Source organism: Lutra lutra, chromosome 7 (assembly GCF_902655055.1).
Source record: "Lutra lutra chromosome 7, mLutLut1.2, whole genome shotgun sequence".
In the NCBI taxonomy this organism is placed as follows: domain Eukaryota; kingdom Metazoa; phylum Chordata; class Mammalia; order Carnivora; family Mustelidae; genus Lutra; species Lutra lutra.
This window is the reverse complement of record NC_062284.1, coordinates 147,989,652-148,008,205: the sequence shown is the minus strand read 5'-3', so window position 1 is coordinate 148,008,205 and position 18,554 is coordinate 147,989,652. Positions and strand designations below refer to the sequence as shown.

Below are 18,554 nucleotides of genomic sequence, written 5' to 3'. Positions count from 1 at the left end.
ATATGTAAAAAGAAAGTAGCACATGCCCAAGTAAATACTCTGGAAAGTTATATAATGAAAATCATATTTTTTTTTCTAAAGTGGTAAAAACAAACAAAACAAAGGCAGTCACATCTCTTCTGGCCATTGCCCTCTATTGTCACGTAGATCCCAAGCTGAATATATAGTCAGAGAACATGCAAATAGGGCCCTCCATCTGCTGGTTAAAAACAGCCCAAACCTGACTCTGCAGCTGGGAGAGGGGCCCCAGCACCAGGATTCCCAGGTGTTCCAGTCAGTACTCAGGACAGGACACAGACAACTCACCATGGAGTTTGTGCTTGGCTGGGTTTTCCTTGTTGCTCTTTTAAAAGGTAATTCATGGTGAACAAGAGACGTTGAGGACGTGAGTGGATATGAGTGAAAGAAACCATGGATGTGTGACAGATTCCTGACCGGGATGTCTTGTGTCTGCAGGTGTCCAGGGTGAGGCGCAGCTGGTGGAGTCTGGGGGAGACCTGGTGAAGCCTGGGGCGTCCCTGAGACTCTCCTGTACAGCCTCTGGATTCAACTTCCCTAGCTATGCCATGAGCTGGGTCCGCCAGGCTCCAGGGAAGGGGCTGCAGTGGGTCGCAGCTATTAGCAGTGATGGAAGTAGCACAGGTTATGCAGACTCTGTGAAGGGCCGGTTCACCATCTCCAGAGACAACGGCAAGAACACGCTGTATCTGCAGATGAACAGCCTGAGAGCCGAGGACACAGCCATGTATTACTGTGCAACAGACACAGTGAGGGACCCTCAGTGTGAGCCCAGACACAAACCTCCCTGTAGGACGGGATCTGGCCACCAGGGGGTGCACACCACTCTCCAATTCTGTCTTTAAGCCCCAGGAGCAGGCACAGCTGGAGGATATGGGCAGGTTTCCTGTCAGGGTCTTTGGCATTCATGCCTTCAAGCTTTTTCCCCAAGGGAGCCTCTCTGCACACATGATTCTGTGCTTAACTCTTCACTCGCTGACTTTGAAAATTTGTTCTAATGGGATAACAATTATACTAAAATGACAAAATACAGACTCACTCACGTTTTTTTGCTGTCCCTAAATGCCAATGAATTATAAAAATCCTGATGTTCATCAACTGAACACTTACAGAAATCCCAGCTGCTCTCACTGTGCATCAAAGGTCCACCCAGCTCAATGTGGAAACTTGGTAGAAGGAGCATAAAGTTCATACAGGACATGAGGCTACAGAGGCATCAACAATCCAAAGTAAAAGAAGAAACGGTGTTGGTTGGGGAGTCACTGTCTTAAACGATGCTCTCAACATCAATGTTAGTGACAACATGGGAAAGCAGTGGAACCCCCTCCAGGTGTGATGTGTAGTCTGGACATTACACACACACATGCATAAACACGCACACACACACATGCACACACACACACACACACACACACACACACACACACACAGAAGTTTGAAACTTTTTTCACTTGGCCCCAATTTTTCTGCAGCAAAGGTGGTCCTAAGACAAAAATACACTGCATACAGGAAGACCTCAAGAAGCAAGAAAAGTCTGAAAGAAACACTCTAACGTGATTACTAAAGCCAAATAAAGGAGAAGGAAGGATATAGTAAAGATTAGAGCAGTAATAAATGATATAAAAACAAAAGAAAACAAAAAACAAACACAGAGCAGAACAAAAAATCAAGGTCTTTTTTTTGGAAAAAAAATAAAATTGAGAAACTTCTGCTTAGGTTTATCAAAAGGAAAAGAGAAAACCCGAAATAAATAATATCAGAAATCAATATGTTTCTCTGTGGAACAAATAGGGTTTTGGAAGGGTAGGAGGGACGGAATGGGGAAACTCAGTTATGGGCAATGAGGACACATGATGGGTGAGGACTGCATGTTACATGCAGATAATGAGTTGTTGAACACTACATAAAAAACTAGTGATGTACTATATGGTGACTAACTGAACATAATTTTAAAAAGGAATTTAAGGAGATAATGTTGTGAGAAAATAAATAATTAAAGCTAGAATTCTAGGAGAAACATTTCCCAATCCAAATCCTGAAGTTGTACTCAAAATTTGTGTTCAAACTAACATCCCAGGGGAGATATAAAATGATTTATGACCACAACAGTGCAACAGCTCTCAGGGCGGTGTGGCCCATGAAAGGACGCTGGAGTGGGACCTGGCCGTGAACTGAGAGCCATGCAAGAGGGTGCATGTGTGAGCCCATGGCTTGGTGCATAAAATGGCTACATTCTCAACTGAGCAACAGCTCACCAGAGTGATGTGACACCTGACAGGACACTGGGTCAGCACTCAGCATGACCTGGAGGTGCAGAAGAGGGTGCACTCACGAGTCCACACACGCTAACAGTTGCAAAGTCAGAAAGCATGGAGACACTCATGGGTCCCTGGAACTTTCCCCAGAGAATTGCAGTGGGCATCAATAATGCACATCTGGGGATTTGGGTACACATAGAAGTGGAGGTGGATTGACCTGAGGTGGTGGTGAGGGTCCGGTCCACCACATTGTGGCTCTGGGCTGGAGATTCCCACATATTTGCCATGTTTGCTCTGACCCTCTGAGGAGAAGCAGAAATCCACCAGGGAAAAAGAACTAGACACAGGGTCGGCTCCCATTTAGCCAATGACCCTGACAAGAGTAGGGCAACTCCACCAGCGAAAAGATGCCTGAGAAGCCAAGAAGCAGGCCCCTCCCCCAGAAGTCAGACTGGAAGAACAGGTGAAGGATAAGGTTATTTCACACAGGAACATGAAACTCCAGCACCAGGGGAAAATTACATAGGGAGCTCCAAGTGTTCCCTCATGACTTGCTTATACTCAGGATAAAATTTTACATTTCTTTTTTTCTTTTTTCTGTTCCTTGCTTTTTCTTTTTACCCTGTTCCCATTTTAAACAGTCTTATTTCATAACTTCAGTTTCTAAATTTCAAATATTCATTTTATAGATTTATGCCCCCACATAATCCCATTTTCCCTCTATTCAATTTATATATAAAATAAGTTCTGATTTCCTTAACATTTTCAAATATAGTGTCTTCTAACATATACCAAAAATCAATCAGGAACAGGGAGATCGAGGCAAGATGGTGGAGGTCTAGGGGACCTAGTTGAAGCAGGTCCCTTGAATTAAGCTGCATATCTATAAAACTATTTTGAACATCCATGAAATCAACCTGAGATGTAAGGATATATATGTGGATTCTACAAAAATTGGCTGTGTTTGACAAGATGTCTATTACACCAGCTCATTTCTTCATAGGCCATTTTTAACTTGTATTTTTACAAACCTATATTTTTAACAGGTATATGCTTTATTTTAGCAAGTTGTTCACTCTACTCAGTTTTACCTTCTTATATATCCATCTTTTAATTTTCTAGTGATTTTGAGATTTAGTGTCCTCTAACATACAGATCAAAATTCACCCAGGAACAAAAGAAGCACTCTCTTTTACCCAAAATGAAAATTACAGCCACTCTTTACTTGCCCTCTTTTTTATTTTCTACTCTCTCTATATTTTATATATATATATATTTTTAATATTTTTCAATGTTTTTAATTTTAATAATTTTCAGTGTTCCAAGATTCATTGTTTATGCACCACACCCAGTGATCCATGCAATACGTGCCCTCCATAATACCCACCAGGAGACTCACCTAACCTCCCACACCCCTCCCTTGCAAAACCCTCAGTTTGTTTCTCAGAGTACACAGCCTGTCATGGTTCATCTCCCCCTCCAATTCCCTCCAACTCCCTTCTCTCCAATTACCCATGTCCTCCGTGTTATTCCTTATGCTCCACAAATAAACAAAACCATATGATAACTGACTCTCTCTGCTTGATTTATTTCACTCAGCATAATCTCTTCCAGTCCCATCCATGTTGCTACAAAAGTTGGGTATTCATCCTTTCTGATGGAGGTATAATGCTCCATTTCCTTTATTTTAACTTTTGCATAGTTGCCTTCTGTTTATGTGCTTTCTATGTAAGAGAAGAAAAGAACAACACAACTGGTAAACATTAACATACTCTATGTAACTCAACTCTACTCAATTAAACCAGTAACACCAGGGAGCTCGTGGAAAGGTGCAGATGACATCCTATGAGGGGCAAGACTAAGGTCTAGTCCTGAAGCACTGATCATGGCAGGGATGGTCCACATGTCAGGTGTGGTGGAAGAAATGAGACTCTGTTGGAGATGCTTCAGTGTGAAATCATGTGGTGGATATGCTTGTCACCATTGCACTTCAAATATTTAAGATTCTACGTATTATGTTGTGTTTTTTTTTTTTCTAAAATAAACAAAGGCAGGTATTTTTAATGACTAACAGAGAAAATTTATGCTTATATATTTAGTGAATGGTTTTAAAGTTCCAGAATAATTTTAACGTTTTCTCTAATTTAGGTAGAAAGAGAGAAATTATGTCCCAAAGGTCATAACTATTGGGATCTAGAGTGATGACACTCAACTTTTTGTATTTATCAATTTGATTCCTGACCGGTTGTGGACATTAACTAAAACAGTCATGACTCTCTGTGTGGTGCCATATGGGTTGGCATTTCCTTACTTGTCTGTGCCCACACCTCACTGGCAGGTGTCCAAACACCTTGCATCCCACATCCTGCCCAAGTGTGGTCGTCCTGAGCTCCTGGGCCAGGCTGGGTCACAGCCTGAACATGAACAAGAGTCAGCTGGCCTTCCCTTATACCTCCCATTCCTCTGCAGGGAACAAGCCCAGGCATGAGGATGCATGTTTACGATGTGTTGTTCCCCTGGTCCCCACTGTCTGATACCACCCATGTATTCCAGTACCTGCTGCTTTTTTCTTATTTTTTTTTATTTTTTTTGTGTGTGACTAATTATTTAATTTGTTTATTTTTTAAATTTCAGTGTTCCAGAATCATTTTTTTTTTATTTTTTGACATATATTATTTATTTCAGGGGTACAGGTCTGTGACTCAACAGCCTTACACAATACATTAGCATTCACCATAGCACATACCCTCTCCAATGTCCATCACCCAGTGACCCCATCCCTCCCACTCCCACTTCCCTCCCTTCCAGCAACCCTCAGTTTGTTTCCTGATAATATTTTTATGTTTAGAAAAGTAATGATGGCAAAGATAACAATGATAGAATGGTTAACACTTATTAAACATAACTGTGTGCCAAGCTCTACTTGATGTTTTTTGTGGATTATTTCATTTAAATCTTGAAACAATCCTATAAATAAGTTCCTTAAATATCTCATTTTATAGATGAATACACTGATGTTAAGATGTTAAATAATTTGCCTGAAGTCACACAATTAGTAATAAAAAAATCAGCATTCAATTTACTGTGACCCCAAATCATTCAAAGCAAATATTATATACATATTTTGCATATAAGTAAACATAAATATGTATCTATTGTAGTATGAGTTTATTAGGAATCAAAATAAAAAGCAGTCCTATTTTCTTCCAAATAAATTTTTCTCACACTGGGGAGACATTTGAGATAAAATAGTTAATATAAATGAAAGCAATAATGATTACTTATTATAATAGATCCTAAATAATACTTTTTTTTAATTTCTTTTCAGCATAACAGTATTCACTGTTTTGCACCACACCCAGTGCTCCATGCAATCCATGCCCTCTCTAATACCCACCACCTGGTTCCCCCACCTCCCACCCCCCACCACTTCAAACCCCTCAGATTGTTTTTCAGAGTCCATAGTCTCTCATGGTTCACCTCCCCTTCCAATTTCCCTCAACTCCCTTCTCCGCTCCATCTCCCCTTATCCTACATGCTATTTGTTATGCTCCACAAGTAAGTGAAACCATATGATAATTGACTCTCTCTGCTTGACTTATTTCACTCAGCATAATCTCTTCCAGTCCCGTCCATGTTGTTACAAAAGTTGGGTATTCATCCTTTCTGATGGAGGCATAATACTCCATAGTGTATATGGACCACATCTTCCTTATACATTCATCCCTTGTAGGGCATCTTGATTCATTCCACAGTTTGGGGACTGTGGCCATTGTTGCTATAAACATTGGGGTACAGGTGGACCTTCTTTTCACTACATCTGTATCTTTGTGGTAATTACCCAGTAGTGCAATGGCAGGGTCCTAGGGAAGCTCTATTTTTAATTTCTTGAGGAATCTCCACACTGTTCTCCAAAGTGGCTGCACCAACTTGCATTCCCACCAACAGTGGAAGAGGGTACCCCTTTCTCCACATCCTCTCCAGCACGTGTTATTTCCTGTCTTGCTAATTTTGGCCATTCTAAGTGGTGTAAGGTGGTATCTCAATGTGGTTTCAATTTGAATCTCCCTGATGGGTAGTGATGATGAACATTTTTTCATGTGTCTGATAGCCATTTGTATGTCTTCATTGGAGAAGTGTCTGTTCACGTCTTCTGCCCATTTTTTCACATGATTATCTGTTTTCTGTCTGTTGAGTTTGAGGAGGTCCTTATAGATCCTGGATATCAGCCTTTTGTCTGTACTGTAATTGCATATATGTTCTCCCATTCATGGGTTGCCTCCTCATTTTACTGACCATTTCCTTTGCTGTGCAGAAGCTTTTGATTTTGATGAAGTCCCAAAAGTTCATTTTCGCTTTTGTTTCCTGTGCCTTTGGAGACATATTATGAAAGAGGTAGCTCTGGCTGATGTTGAAGAGATTACTGCCTATGTTCTCCTCTAGGATTCTGATGGATTCCTGTCTCACGTTGAGGTCTTTTATACATTTTGAGTTTATCTTTGTGTATGGTTTAAGGGAACAGTCGAGTTTCATTCTTCTACGTATAGCTGTCCATTTTCCCCAGCACCATTTATTAAAGAGACTGTCTTTCTTTCTCTGGATATTTTTTCCTGCTTTATCTAAGATTATTTGACCGTAGAGTTGAGGGTCCATATATGGGCACTGTAATCGGTTCAACTGGTCTATGTGTCTGTTTTTGTGCCAGTACCATGCTGTCTTGGTGATCACAGCTTTGTAGTGAAGCTTGAATCAGGCAACATGTCGTCCCAGTTCAGTTGTTCTGTTTCAATATTTCCTTAGCAGTTCGGGGTCTCTTCTGATTCCATACAAATTTTAGGATTGTTTGCTCCAGCTCTTTGAAAATTGCAAGTGGAATTTTGATCGGAATGGCATTGAAAGTATAGATTGCTTTAGACAGTATAGACATTTTCACAATGTTTATTCTTCCAATCCATGAGGTGGAATAGTCTTCCATCTCTTCATGTCTTCTTCAATTTCTTTCATGTGTGTTCTGTAGTTCTTCCAGTACAGATCCTTTACCTCTTGGTTAAGTTTATTCCCAGGTATCTTATAGTTTTTGGTGCTAAGTAAATGGAATCGATTCTCTAATTTCCCTTACTGTGCTTTCATTGTTAGTGTATAAGAAAGAAACTGATTTCTGTACATTGATTTATATCGTGCCACATTACTGAATTGCTCTATGAGTTTTAGTAGTTTGGTGATATTTATCCCAAAGATACAGATGTAGTTAGAAGAAGGGCCATCTGGGAGGCCTGGGTGGCTCAGTTGGTTGGACGACTGCCTTCGGCTCAGGTCATGATCCTGGGAGTCCTGGGATCGAGTCCCGCATCGGGCTCCCAGCTCCACGGGGAGTCTGCTTCTCTCTCTTACATTCTCCTCGCTCATGCTCTCTCTCACTGTCTCTCTCTCAAATAAATAAATAAAATCTTAAAAAGAAAAGAAGGGCCATCTGAACCCCAATGTTCATAGAAGCAATGTCCACAGCCACCAAGATGTGGAAGGAGCCAAGATGCCCTTCAATGGATGAATGGATAAGGAAGATGTGGTCCATATACACTATGGAGTATTATGCCTCCATCAGAAAGGATGAATACCCAACTTTTGTATCAGCATGGACGGTACTGGAGGAGATGATGCTGAGGAAATAAGTCAAGCAGAGAGGGTCAATTATCATATGGTTTCACTTACTTGTGGAGCATAAGGAATAACATGGAGGACATTAGAAGAAGGAAAGGATCACTGAATTGTGGACTATCAGAGGGAGAGTTGAACCATGAGAGACTGTGGGCTCTGAGAAAGAAACTGAGGGTTTTGGAGTGGAGGGGATTGAGGGTTAGGTGAGTCTGGTGGTGGGAATTAAGGAGGGCACGTATTGCATGGAGCACTGTGTGTGGAGCATAAACAATGAATCTTGGAACACTGAAAAAATTTTTTAAAAGTTTATTACAGGGTTGGCTTTTCCCCATCATCACCAACACTTGGTCCATTCTCATTTTCTTTGTTTTTTTTTTTTTTTTTCATAGACTTGTTAAGAGCTGTGGGGTGCTTTCTCACTGGTGTAGAGTTGGGTTTCGCTGATGATTAGTGATGTTGATCACTGATAGACATTTGGTTGTATTCTTTTCCAATATTTTTTTTATATGAGGGACAGACAGAAATTCATCAAGTGCACAGAGGGGCAGAAAGAGAGGGAGAAACAGATTCCTAGGGGATGACAGAGCCCAATGTGGGACTCAATTCCAGGTCGTAATTTGAGCTGAAGGCAGATAATTAATAAACTGAGTCACCTAGAAGCCACCATTTTTTTTATCTTCTATAGAGAAAAGAATATGGAAGACCTTGGCCCAAATTTTTTGAAATATATTATTTATATATGTGAAAGAAAGAAAAAATGAGAAGAGGAGCAGATGGAGAAGAAAGAAAATGTCCAATAGATTCCCAATGAACACAGAGCCTGTGACAGGGCTCAATCCCAGGACCTTTGTCATTACCTGATCAGAAATCAAAAGATGGAGTCAAAATCTACTGAGTCATTCAGATGCCACATCCTTGCCCGAATTTTTTAATCTTGTGATTTGTTAATTTTTATTAATGTGTTTTTGATAGTTTCTGTTGAGGTTAAGGAGTCCCTTCTGCTTTTTAAATGTTAACTCCTTCTCAATATTTGGTTGAGCACTGTCTCCCATTTCATAGGCTACCTTCTTGCGCTGCCAACATTTTTCTGCACACTTTGTAGTTTGATGTAGTCCCACCTGTCTGTCTCTGCTCTTGTTTCCTGTGATTTCACTTTTATAACAAATAAACCATAGCTGAGCAAATGTCATGATGTTTGTTCCCCTTTGTTTTCTTTTTTAAATTTATTTTATTCCTTTAAATTCAAGCTAGTTAACATACAGTGAATTATTAATTTGAGGGGCGGTATTTAGTGCTTCATTAGTTGTGTATAACAGCCAGTGCTCATTACATGATATGTCCTCCCTAATGCCCATCACCCCGTTACCCCATCTCCCCACCCACATCCCCTCTAGCAACCCTCAGTTCTCTATAGTTGAGTCTCTTATGTTTTTGTTTTTTTCTTTTTCATTTCTTTTCAGCATAACAGTATTCATTATTTTTGCACCACACCCAGTGCTCCATGCAATACGTGCCCTCCCCAATGTGGGGGTTTGGGGGTCAGGTTTTTTGCTTAAGTCTTTAATCCACTGTGAGATTTCCTGGATCTATATATCTGTATGTTATAAGATAAGGACCCAATATCATGATTTTGCATGTGGATATCCAACACCATTTGTTATAGACAATATCCTTTCCCCACTGTATTTTCTTAAATAACTTGCGGGGAATATGCTGACTGCATATGAAGACTTTCACTTCTTGTCTCCATAATCCACTGCACTACCTATGAGTATGATTGTATGCTAGTCATAGACCATTGTAGTTAATATACCTCTGCATTATATTTATAAAGAAGGAATATTATGTCCCCAGGAGCTTGGTCTTTCTTCTCATGATTGTGTTGCCACAGCCATGTGCTTTGTATTTCTATATGTATAAGGATTTTTTTTTCTATTTCTGTAAAAAGATCATTGGTATTTTAATGGTTTAATTAACATTAAAATTATTAGAAGAGAAAAAAAGAAATTGAAACTATGCAAATACAAATTCAAGGAGATTGAAATTGGTATTTTGAAGAGAAAAATGTAATTTAAAATCATAGGTAGACTAGAAAAATAGGTAAACCTCAAATAAATACAGAGTTCAAAGAGAAGAAGTAGCTGACACCAAATAAATGAAAAGGAACATGAGGAAAATACTAAGATATTTACAGAGCAACATTGGAATAACAAAAGGAAAATTAGAAAATTTCTAGATTTATCAATACACCAAGACTGTTTCATGAAGAAAAAGGAAATGAACAGAAAAAAACTAATAAGAAGACCAAATTCATAATCTAAAGCCTTCTGCCTCAAAAAGAAAAACAAAAAACAAACCAAAAGTGAACGAACAGACAAAGAAACCAGTCCAGGATCAGATTGTTTTACCTATGAATTACACCAAATATTTAAACAAGAATAAAGGCCAATATTTCTCAGTCTCTTCCCAAAAACCTGACAGGAAAGTAATATGTCCAAATTCATTCTATAAAGCCGGCATGACACCGACAACAAAGCCAGGCAAAGACTCCTCAAGACCTGAAAACTCAGGCCAATATCTCACCTGAACATGCCTGTAAAAATCCAGGCATATTGAATGCAAAGTACATTGAAAAATCATACATGATGACCTAGTGCAAATCGTCCTTCAGAAACAAAAATCACTCAACATACACAGATCAATATATGGGACACTCTGAATTAAGAGAGGGAAGGATTGGATCTACATAATGTTCTCCACTGATGCCTAAAACTATCTGAGAAATTTCAACACATGTTCATCATTAAAGTACCTCAACAATTGAGGAACAGATGGAAATTACCTCCACATGCTCATGGCTATAGATGATAAAACCACACTTTACATCATATTAAACAGTGAGAACCTGAAGCCTTTCCTGTCATGTCAAGAGACAGGCAAGGATGCTCACTCCTACCATGAGTACTCATCATGGTATCATGAAGGAGAATAAGATGTGCAATTCCAAATATGTCATCTGGTCCCTGAGTTACTGTGAACTAAAGTCACTTGAGAACCTGTCAGTGGAAGGACCTTCTGAGCCTCCTTTGTCCTCCTGACAGCAGGAAATCAAGCTCCTGTGGGAAAGTTCCCTTCCCTGTACCAGGAGGGGAGAACCATCCTCAACACCAGAATATGGAATTTAGGGCCCAGAAGACTATGAAAACAAACCTTGTTGGTTCTTCACTAATTTACTGACCCAAATCTTTGCCTTAAATCTTTGCAAACCCAATCTTTTGTTATCTAAGTGGCACAAGTGCTGTCTACTTCGGTCGTTTTCTGAGTTCATATTTTAGGGATCTGATGCATGTGCAAAATGAAATTCATTTTCCCCTTACATCTGTTCTGCAGCTACTGAATATTTCGACCCAAGAAAGAACCCAGAAGATAAGAAGGGAATGTCTTCTACATTGACAACGGGAAGACCTACCCAGAGAAATTAGCCAATAAAAAAATAAATATATTGGGCGCCTGGGTGGCTCAGTGGGTTAAGCCGCTGCCTTCGGCTCAGGTCATGATCTCAGGGTCCTGGGATCGAGGCCCGCATCGGGCTCTCTGCTCAGCAGGGAGCCTGCTTCCCTCTCTCTCTTTCTCTGCCTGCCTCTCCATCTGCTTGTGATCTCTCTCTGTCAAATAAATAAATAAAATCTTAAAAATAAATAAATAAATATATTGAAATCAGTAACAGGAAGAAAAATTCTTTGTTTGCATATGATATGTGTGTTTTTTAAAGACTTTATTTATTTATTTGTCAGAGAGAGAGAGAACAAGATAGCTAGTACAAGCAGGGAGAAAAGCAGGGAGAAAAGCAGGGAGAAAAGCAGGCAGAGGAAGAAGGGTCCCTGCTGAGCAAGGAACCTGATGTGGGTCTCGATCCCAGCACCCTGGGATCATGACCTGAGCTGGAGGCAGAGGCTTAATGATGGAGCCACCCAGGGGTCCCCGCATATGACATGTTCTTATACACAAACACTACAAATGGCACGCTCAGAGAGACAAAAATCTTTGAACTAAACAATGATATCTGGGAAACTCCAGGTTACAAAATCAACATACAAAATAAAGCTATGTCTCCACAGGATAACAACAAATATCTTTAAAAAAAAAAAAAGAAATTGATAAAATAATTCCATTTACACTGATACAGGAAATAAAATATTTTGGGTTAACATTCAATAAGGAGTTGAGACTGTACACTAAAAATGATGAACATTGATGAAAGACTTATAAAAGTGCATAGAGAAATGGAAAGATAACTGTGTTCACAGATTAGAAAACTTCCTCTAGTCACAGTACCATCTAAACAAAGTGATCTTCAAACCTAATGCAATATTTGCTTTCTTAACTAGTAAAGGATGGAATCTAAGACTGGAACTGGCTATATAGTCAGAAGACATGCAAATAGGGCCCTCCCTTTGCTGATTAAAACATCACAGCCAGAAACTTGCAGCTGGGAGAGGAGCCCCACCCCAGGATTCCCAGGTGTTCCGATTCAGTGATTAAGACAGAACACAGACAACTCATCATGGAGTTTGTGCTTGGCTGGGTTTTCCTTTTTGTTCTTTTATTTTTTTAATTATTTATTATTTTTTAATTATTTTATAAACATATAATGTATTTTTATCCCCAGGGGTACAGTTCTGTGAATCGCCAGTTTTTCACTTCCACAGCACTCACCATAGCACATATCCTTCCCAATGTCCATAACCCCACCACCCTCTCCCGACTCCCCTCCCACCAGCAACCCTCAGTTTGTTTTGTGAGGTTGAGTCTCTTATGGTTTGTCTCCCTCACAATCCCATCTTGTTTCATTTATTCTTTTCCTACCCTCCAAGCCCACCATGTTCCCTCTCAACTTCCTCACATCAGGGAGATCATAAATGATCATTGTCTTTCTCTGTTTGGCTTATTTCACTAAGCATGATACCATCTAGTTCCATCCACGTCATCACACATAGCAAGATTTCATTTCTTTTGATGGCTGCATAGTATTCCATTGTGTATATATACCACTCCTTCTTTATCCATTCATCTGTTGAGGACATCTAGGTTCTTGCCATAGTTTGGCTATTGTGGATATTGCTGCTATAAACATTCGGGTGCAGTGTCCCTTCAGATCATTACATTTGTATCTTTAGGGTAAATACACAACAGTGCGATTGCTGGGTCATAGGGTAGTTCTACTTTCCGCTTTTTGAGGAATCTCCATGCTGTTTTCCAGAGTGGTTGCACCAGCTTGCATTCCCACCAACAGTGTAGGATGGTTCCCCTTTCTCTGCATCCTCGCCAGCATCTGTCATTTCCTGACTTGTTAATTTTAGCCATTCTGAATGGTGTGAGGTGGTGTCTCGTTATGGTTTTGATTTGTATTTCCCTGATACCGAGGGATGTGGAGCATTTTTTCAGGTGTCTGTTGACCATCTGGATGTCTTCTTTGCAGAAATGTCTGTTCATGTCCTCTGCCCATTTCTTGATTGGATTATTTGTTCTTTGGGTGTTAAGTTTGCTGAGCCTTTTATAGATTTGGATACTAGTCCTTTATCTGATATCTTGTTTGCATGTGTTGAGTTTGAGGAGTTCTTTTTAGATCCTGGATATCAATCTTTTGTCTGTACTGTCATTTGCAAATATCTTCTCCCATTCTGTGGGTTGCCTCTTTGTTTTCTTGACTGTTTCTTTGCTGTGCAGAAGCTTTTGATTTTAGTGAAGTCCCAAAAGTTTATTTTGGCTTTTGTTTCCTTTGCCTTTGAAGACATATCTTGAAAGAAGTTGCTGTGACTGATATCGAAGAGATTACTGCCTATGTTCTCCTCTAGGATTCTGATGGATTCCTGTCTCACGTTGAGGTCTTTTATCCATTTCGAGTTTATCTTTGTGTACCGTGGAAGAGAATGGTCGAGTTTCATTCTTCTACATATAGCTGTCCAGTTATCCCAGCACCATTTATTGAAGAGACTGTCTTTTTTCCACTGTATATTTTTTCCTGTTTTGTCGAAGATTATTTGACCATAGAGTTGAGGATCCATATCTGGGCTCTCTACTGTGTTCCACTGGTCTATGTGTCTGTTTTTATGCCAGTACCATGCTGTCTTGGTGATCACAGCTTTGTAGTAAAGCTTGAAATTAGGTAACGTGATGCCCCCAGTTTTATTTTTGTTTTTCAACATTTCCTTAGCGATTCGGGGACTCTTCTGGTTCCATACAAATTTTTGGATTATTTGCTCCAGCTCTTTGAAGAATACCGGTGGAATTTTGATCGGAATGGCTGCCGCTGCCCCTCGGAACAATTTGTTACTTGTAATTGTTACTGTAACCCTTGGAGGATCTTACTAGTTGCCAAGCACATTTAGATATGGCCTTAAGAAATATATATACTGGCAACAGGTCTTTGGGGAGAAGGATGATATACAACCGTGAAGCTGGGCAGCTGGGGATGCCTGGCTTGCTCAGGGCAGAATGCTGCCCCTTCACAGAAGCTGGCCAGCTGGGGATGCCCGGCTTGCTCAGGGTGGGAGGCCTCCCCATCACAGAAGCCGGGCAGCCAGGAACGCCTGGCCCGCCCAGGGGGGAATGCCACCTGCTTTAGGGAAGCCGAGCCCCCGGGAACTCCTGGTCAGCTCAGGGTGGAACGAAAACCACCTGCTTCCCTTTTCTGTTATCGCTCCTTTCTCATCCCAGAAAAGCCCGTTGTTAGTTAGGTGTGTCCTTTGAATATGCTTGGTTGTGTCCTTTGAATATGCTTGGTTAACTATAAACTTTATCCTCCTCCTCGCTTGCCTGCAAGACTTGTGACTGATGTTTGACCTTCATTGGTTCTTCTGTTGGCTATTGTTTCTCTCCAATAAAAGTGAGACTGTGGAGTTGCTTGGGACAGCAGTCCTTTTCGACTGTTGTCCCCTGCTCCCAATCTCTTGCAGCTCACTTGTTTGTGCCTAATTCTTCTCCCGTCGCCAACTGGAAGCGGCAAGTGGCACCCGAACGTGGGGCCAGACCAGACCCGATCTGATCAGAAATTATACAGGAGAAGAAGCCCCAACGTGAATTTTGCATGGCCATGCCTTTTTCCCGCTGGTGAGCTGTGGGCCATTATCGCAGGGTATGGGTAATCTAGAGAGCACAAAAGATTATCGCCCTTACGTTTGTTTATTGAGAAGGCTCCTGAAGGCGGGAGGAGCAAAAGTCAGCGAGGGCCAACTTATGGAGCTTTTAAAGGTAATTAAAGAACATTGCTCCTGGTTCCCTATATTAGGGACTTTAGATTTACAAACATGGGGAAAAGTAGGTCACGAGTTAAAACTTTCGTATACTAAAGGAAAGCAAATTCCAGTTACTATATGGCCTACTCGGACCCTCATTCGCTCCGTTTTGGAACCTTTACAAACCCCTGATTCAGAGAGCGATAATGAAAGTTCAGGAGAAACTAAAAAAGAGGAACCTGAACATGCCATCCAGGAGAAGAAAGAAACTATTAAGGCCACCAGAATTTAAAGGACAGTGTTGAAACTGTGGGCAAGCAGGGCACAAATATTAATCTTACTTTTGGATATCAAAATAGGCCAATATGTATCGGCAATCATTCCAGTTGCCTTGTCCCTGGTGATCAGAGATGGTTGGTGGACCTTCCTACTAACAATTATTTGACTAAAGCTCAGTTACATTTACTCTCCATTGAAGGATTCCAAGCCTACAAATAATGGGATCCTAGCTATAATTCAACACCCCCTATTCCCAAATGCAAACCAACACAAAATGTGGTCTGATGAGGGAATTCGCCCTTTATGGAAGGAATGTCGAGCTTCTCACCCCAGTATTGTTATTAATGATTCCTATGGAATTGTATGGGACTGGTCCCCTAAGGGGATGGCAGTCACCAATTGTACTAGGGAACCCTGCTCCCCTCATCAAAAGTTAAAATGGCAAGTTTTTAATGATCCCATTTTACCACAAATCTTAGCTTCAGGAGATGCACCTCTGGTCTGACTTGGGCAAGGACTTTCTATGCCATCTCCTTTTGTTGATTATCATAAAAGACAAAAGAATTTATGGAAGGTCACTACCCCTGTAAGTCACGTAAGAGTTTGGAATGGCTCTTACATTCATCAGTCTAATAACTATGCATTTTCTTTTTTCCTTTGGATGAAGAATGGGTAAGAGCTTGTGTTAGAGATCCTGATGTTTTTGTTATTGGAAAAATGACTTTTATTCATAGTAATAGAGAAATAGACTGTCTAAACTGTAAGATGTTCACCTGTGTAGATAAAAATGTTTATACAGACAATTCTATCATTGTTTTAGCTAGAAGAAGAATAGGCATTTGGCTACTGGTGAAGCACCACTGTGTTTGGGAAGGCTCTCCAGACGTACATATACTTTTCACAGTTTTGAATAACTGGGTCAGTAGGACAAAAAGATTTGTTGGGTTGCTTATAACAGTTATTCTAGGAATTATAGCCATTACTGCTACAGCTACCACTGCAGGAATGGCCTTGCATCAAACTGTACAAACTACACAATTTGTACAGAAGTGGCATGAGAATGCTAGCAAGGCCTGGAATCAACAAACGATCATAGATCAAAAATTAGATGAACGTATCTCTCATTTAGAAACAGCCATGATATACATAGGAGATGATCTTCAGAATATAAAACTTAGACTTCATATTTTATGTGATTGGAATGTTTCTTCTTTCTGTGTTACTCCCCATGCCTATAATGAATCAGAAGTGTCTTGGAGCAAAATTCGCTGACATATTACTAACAATTATGGTGATTATCTAACCTTAAATATTAAACAACTTCAAGATACAATTCTAAGTATTACTCACTCATCATTACAATCCGTTCCAGGAGTGAGTTTTACTCAAAGAATTAATGATATTCTGTCTGATTTAAACCCTTCTGCTTGGATCACACAAACTGGTCTCGGTGTTATAAGTGGAATGATTATTTTTCTTATTGCTATAATCTTTTTATGCTTAGTCCTCAGAAGCATGCAAAAATCCCTCCAATGACTGAAAAATCAAGAAGCTGCAAAATCAACTTCTCTACTCCTTCACAAACAAAAGGGGGGAGATGCCACTGCCCCCCGGAACAATTTGTTACTTAAACTGTAACCCTTGGAGGATTTTACTAGTTGCCAAGCACATGTAGATATGGCCTTAAGAAATACATATACTGGCAACAGGTCTTTGGGGAGAAGGACGATATACGACCGTGAAGCTGGGCAGCTGGGGATGCCCGGCTCGCTCAGGGCGGGAAGCCGCCCCTTCACAGAAGCCAGGCAGCCAGGAATGCCTGGCCCGCCCAGGGGGAAACGCCACCTGCTTCAGGGAAGCCCAGCACCCGGGAACGCCCTCTCAGTTCAGGGTGGAATGAAAACCGCCTGCTTCCCTTTTCCATTATTGCTCTTTCTCATCCCAGAAATGCCCGTTGTTAGTTAGGTGTGTCCTTTGAAAATGCTTGGTTAACTATAAACTTTATCCTCCTCCTCGCTTGTCTGCAAGACATGTGACTGATGTTTGACCTTCATTGGTTCTTCTGTTGGCTATTGTTTCTATCCAATAAAAGCGAGACTGTGGAGTTGCTTGGGGCAGCAGTCCTTTTCAACTGTTGTCCCCTGCTCCCAATCTCTTGCAGCTCACTTGTTTGTGCCTAATTCTTCTCCCGTCACTGACTGGAAGCTGCAAATGGCGTTAAAAGTATAGATTGCTCTGGCAGTATAGACATTTTAACAATGTTTATTCTTTGAATCCAAGAGCATGGAATGGTCTTCCATCTTTTTGTGTCTTCTTCAATTTCTTTCATGAGTGTTCTGTAGTTCCTCGAGTACAGATCCTTTACCTCTTTGGTGAGGTTTATTCCCAGGTATCTTATGGTTCTTGGTGCTATAGTAAATGGAATCTATTTTCTAATTTCCCTTTCTGTATTTTCATTGTTAGTGTATAAGAAAGCCACTGATTTCTGTACATTGACTTTGTATCCTGCCATGTTACTGAATTGCTGTATGAGTTCTAGTAGTTTGGGGGTGGAGTCCTTTGGGTTTTCCATATAAAGAATCATGTCATCTGTGAAGAGAGTGAGTTTGACTTCTTCATTGCCAATTTGGATACCTTTTATTTCTCTTTGTTGTCTGATTGCTGTTGCTAGGACTTCTAATACTATGTTGAACAAGAGTGGTGAGAGTGGGCATCCTTGTCATTTGCAAATATTTTCTCCCATTCTGTCAGTTGTCTTTAAGGAAGACACAAAGAAATGGAAAAATGTTCCATGCTCATGGATTGGAAGAACAAATATTGTGAAAATGTCTATACTACCTAAAGCAATCTACACATTTAATGCAATCCTTATCAAAATCCAATCCATTTTTTTCAAAGGAATGGAACAAATTATCCTAAAATGTATATGGAACCAGAAAAGACCTCGAATAGCCAAAGCAATATTGAAAAAGAAAGCCAAAGTTTCCAGACTTCAAGCTATATTACAAAGCTGTCATCATCAAGGCAGCATTTTAATGGCACAAAAACAAACATATCAATCAATGGAACAGAATAGAAAGCCTAGAAGTAGACCCTCAACTCTATGGTC

General features: G+C 40.4%; 1 gene segment (V, D, J or C); it reads left to right on the top strand.

The window, feature by feature from the left end:
• Positions 1–210: 210 nt before the first annotated feature.
• Positions 211–15,790, top strand: LOC125104554 (immunoglobulin heavy variable 3-23-like). The segment is given in 3 exon segments: positions 211–353; positions 457–767; positions 15,779–15,790. Coding segments are annotated over 3 exon segments (369 nt in total).
• The last annotated feature ends 2,764 nt before the right edge of the window (positions 15,791–18,554 follow it).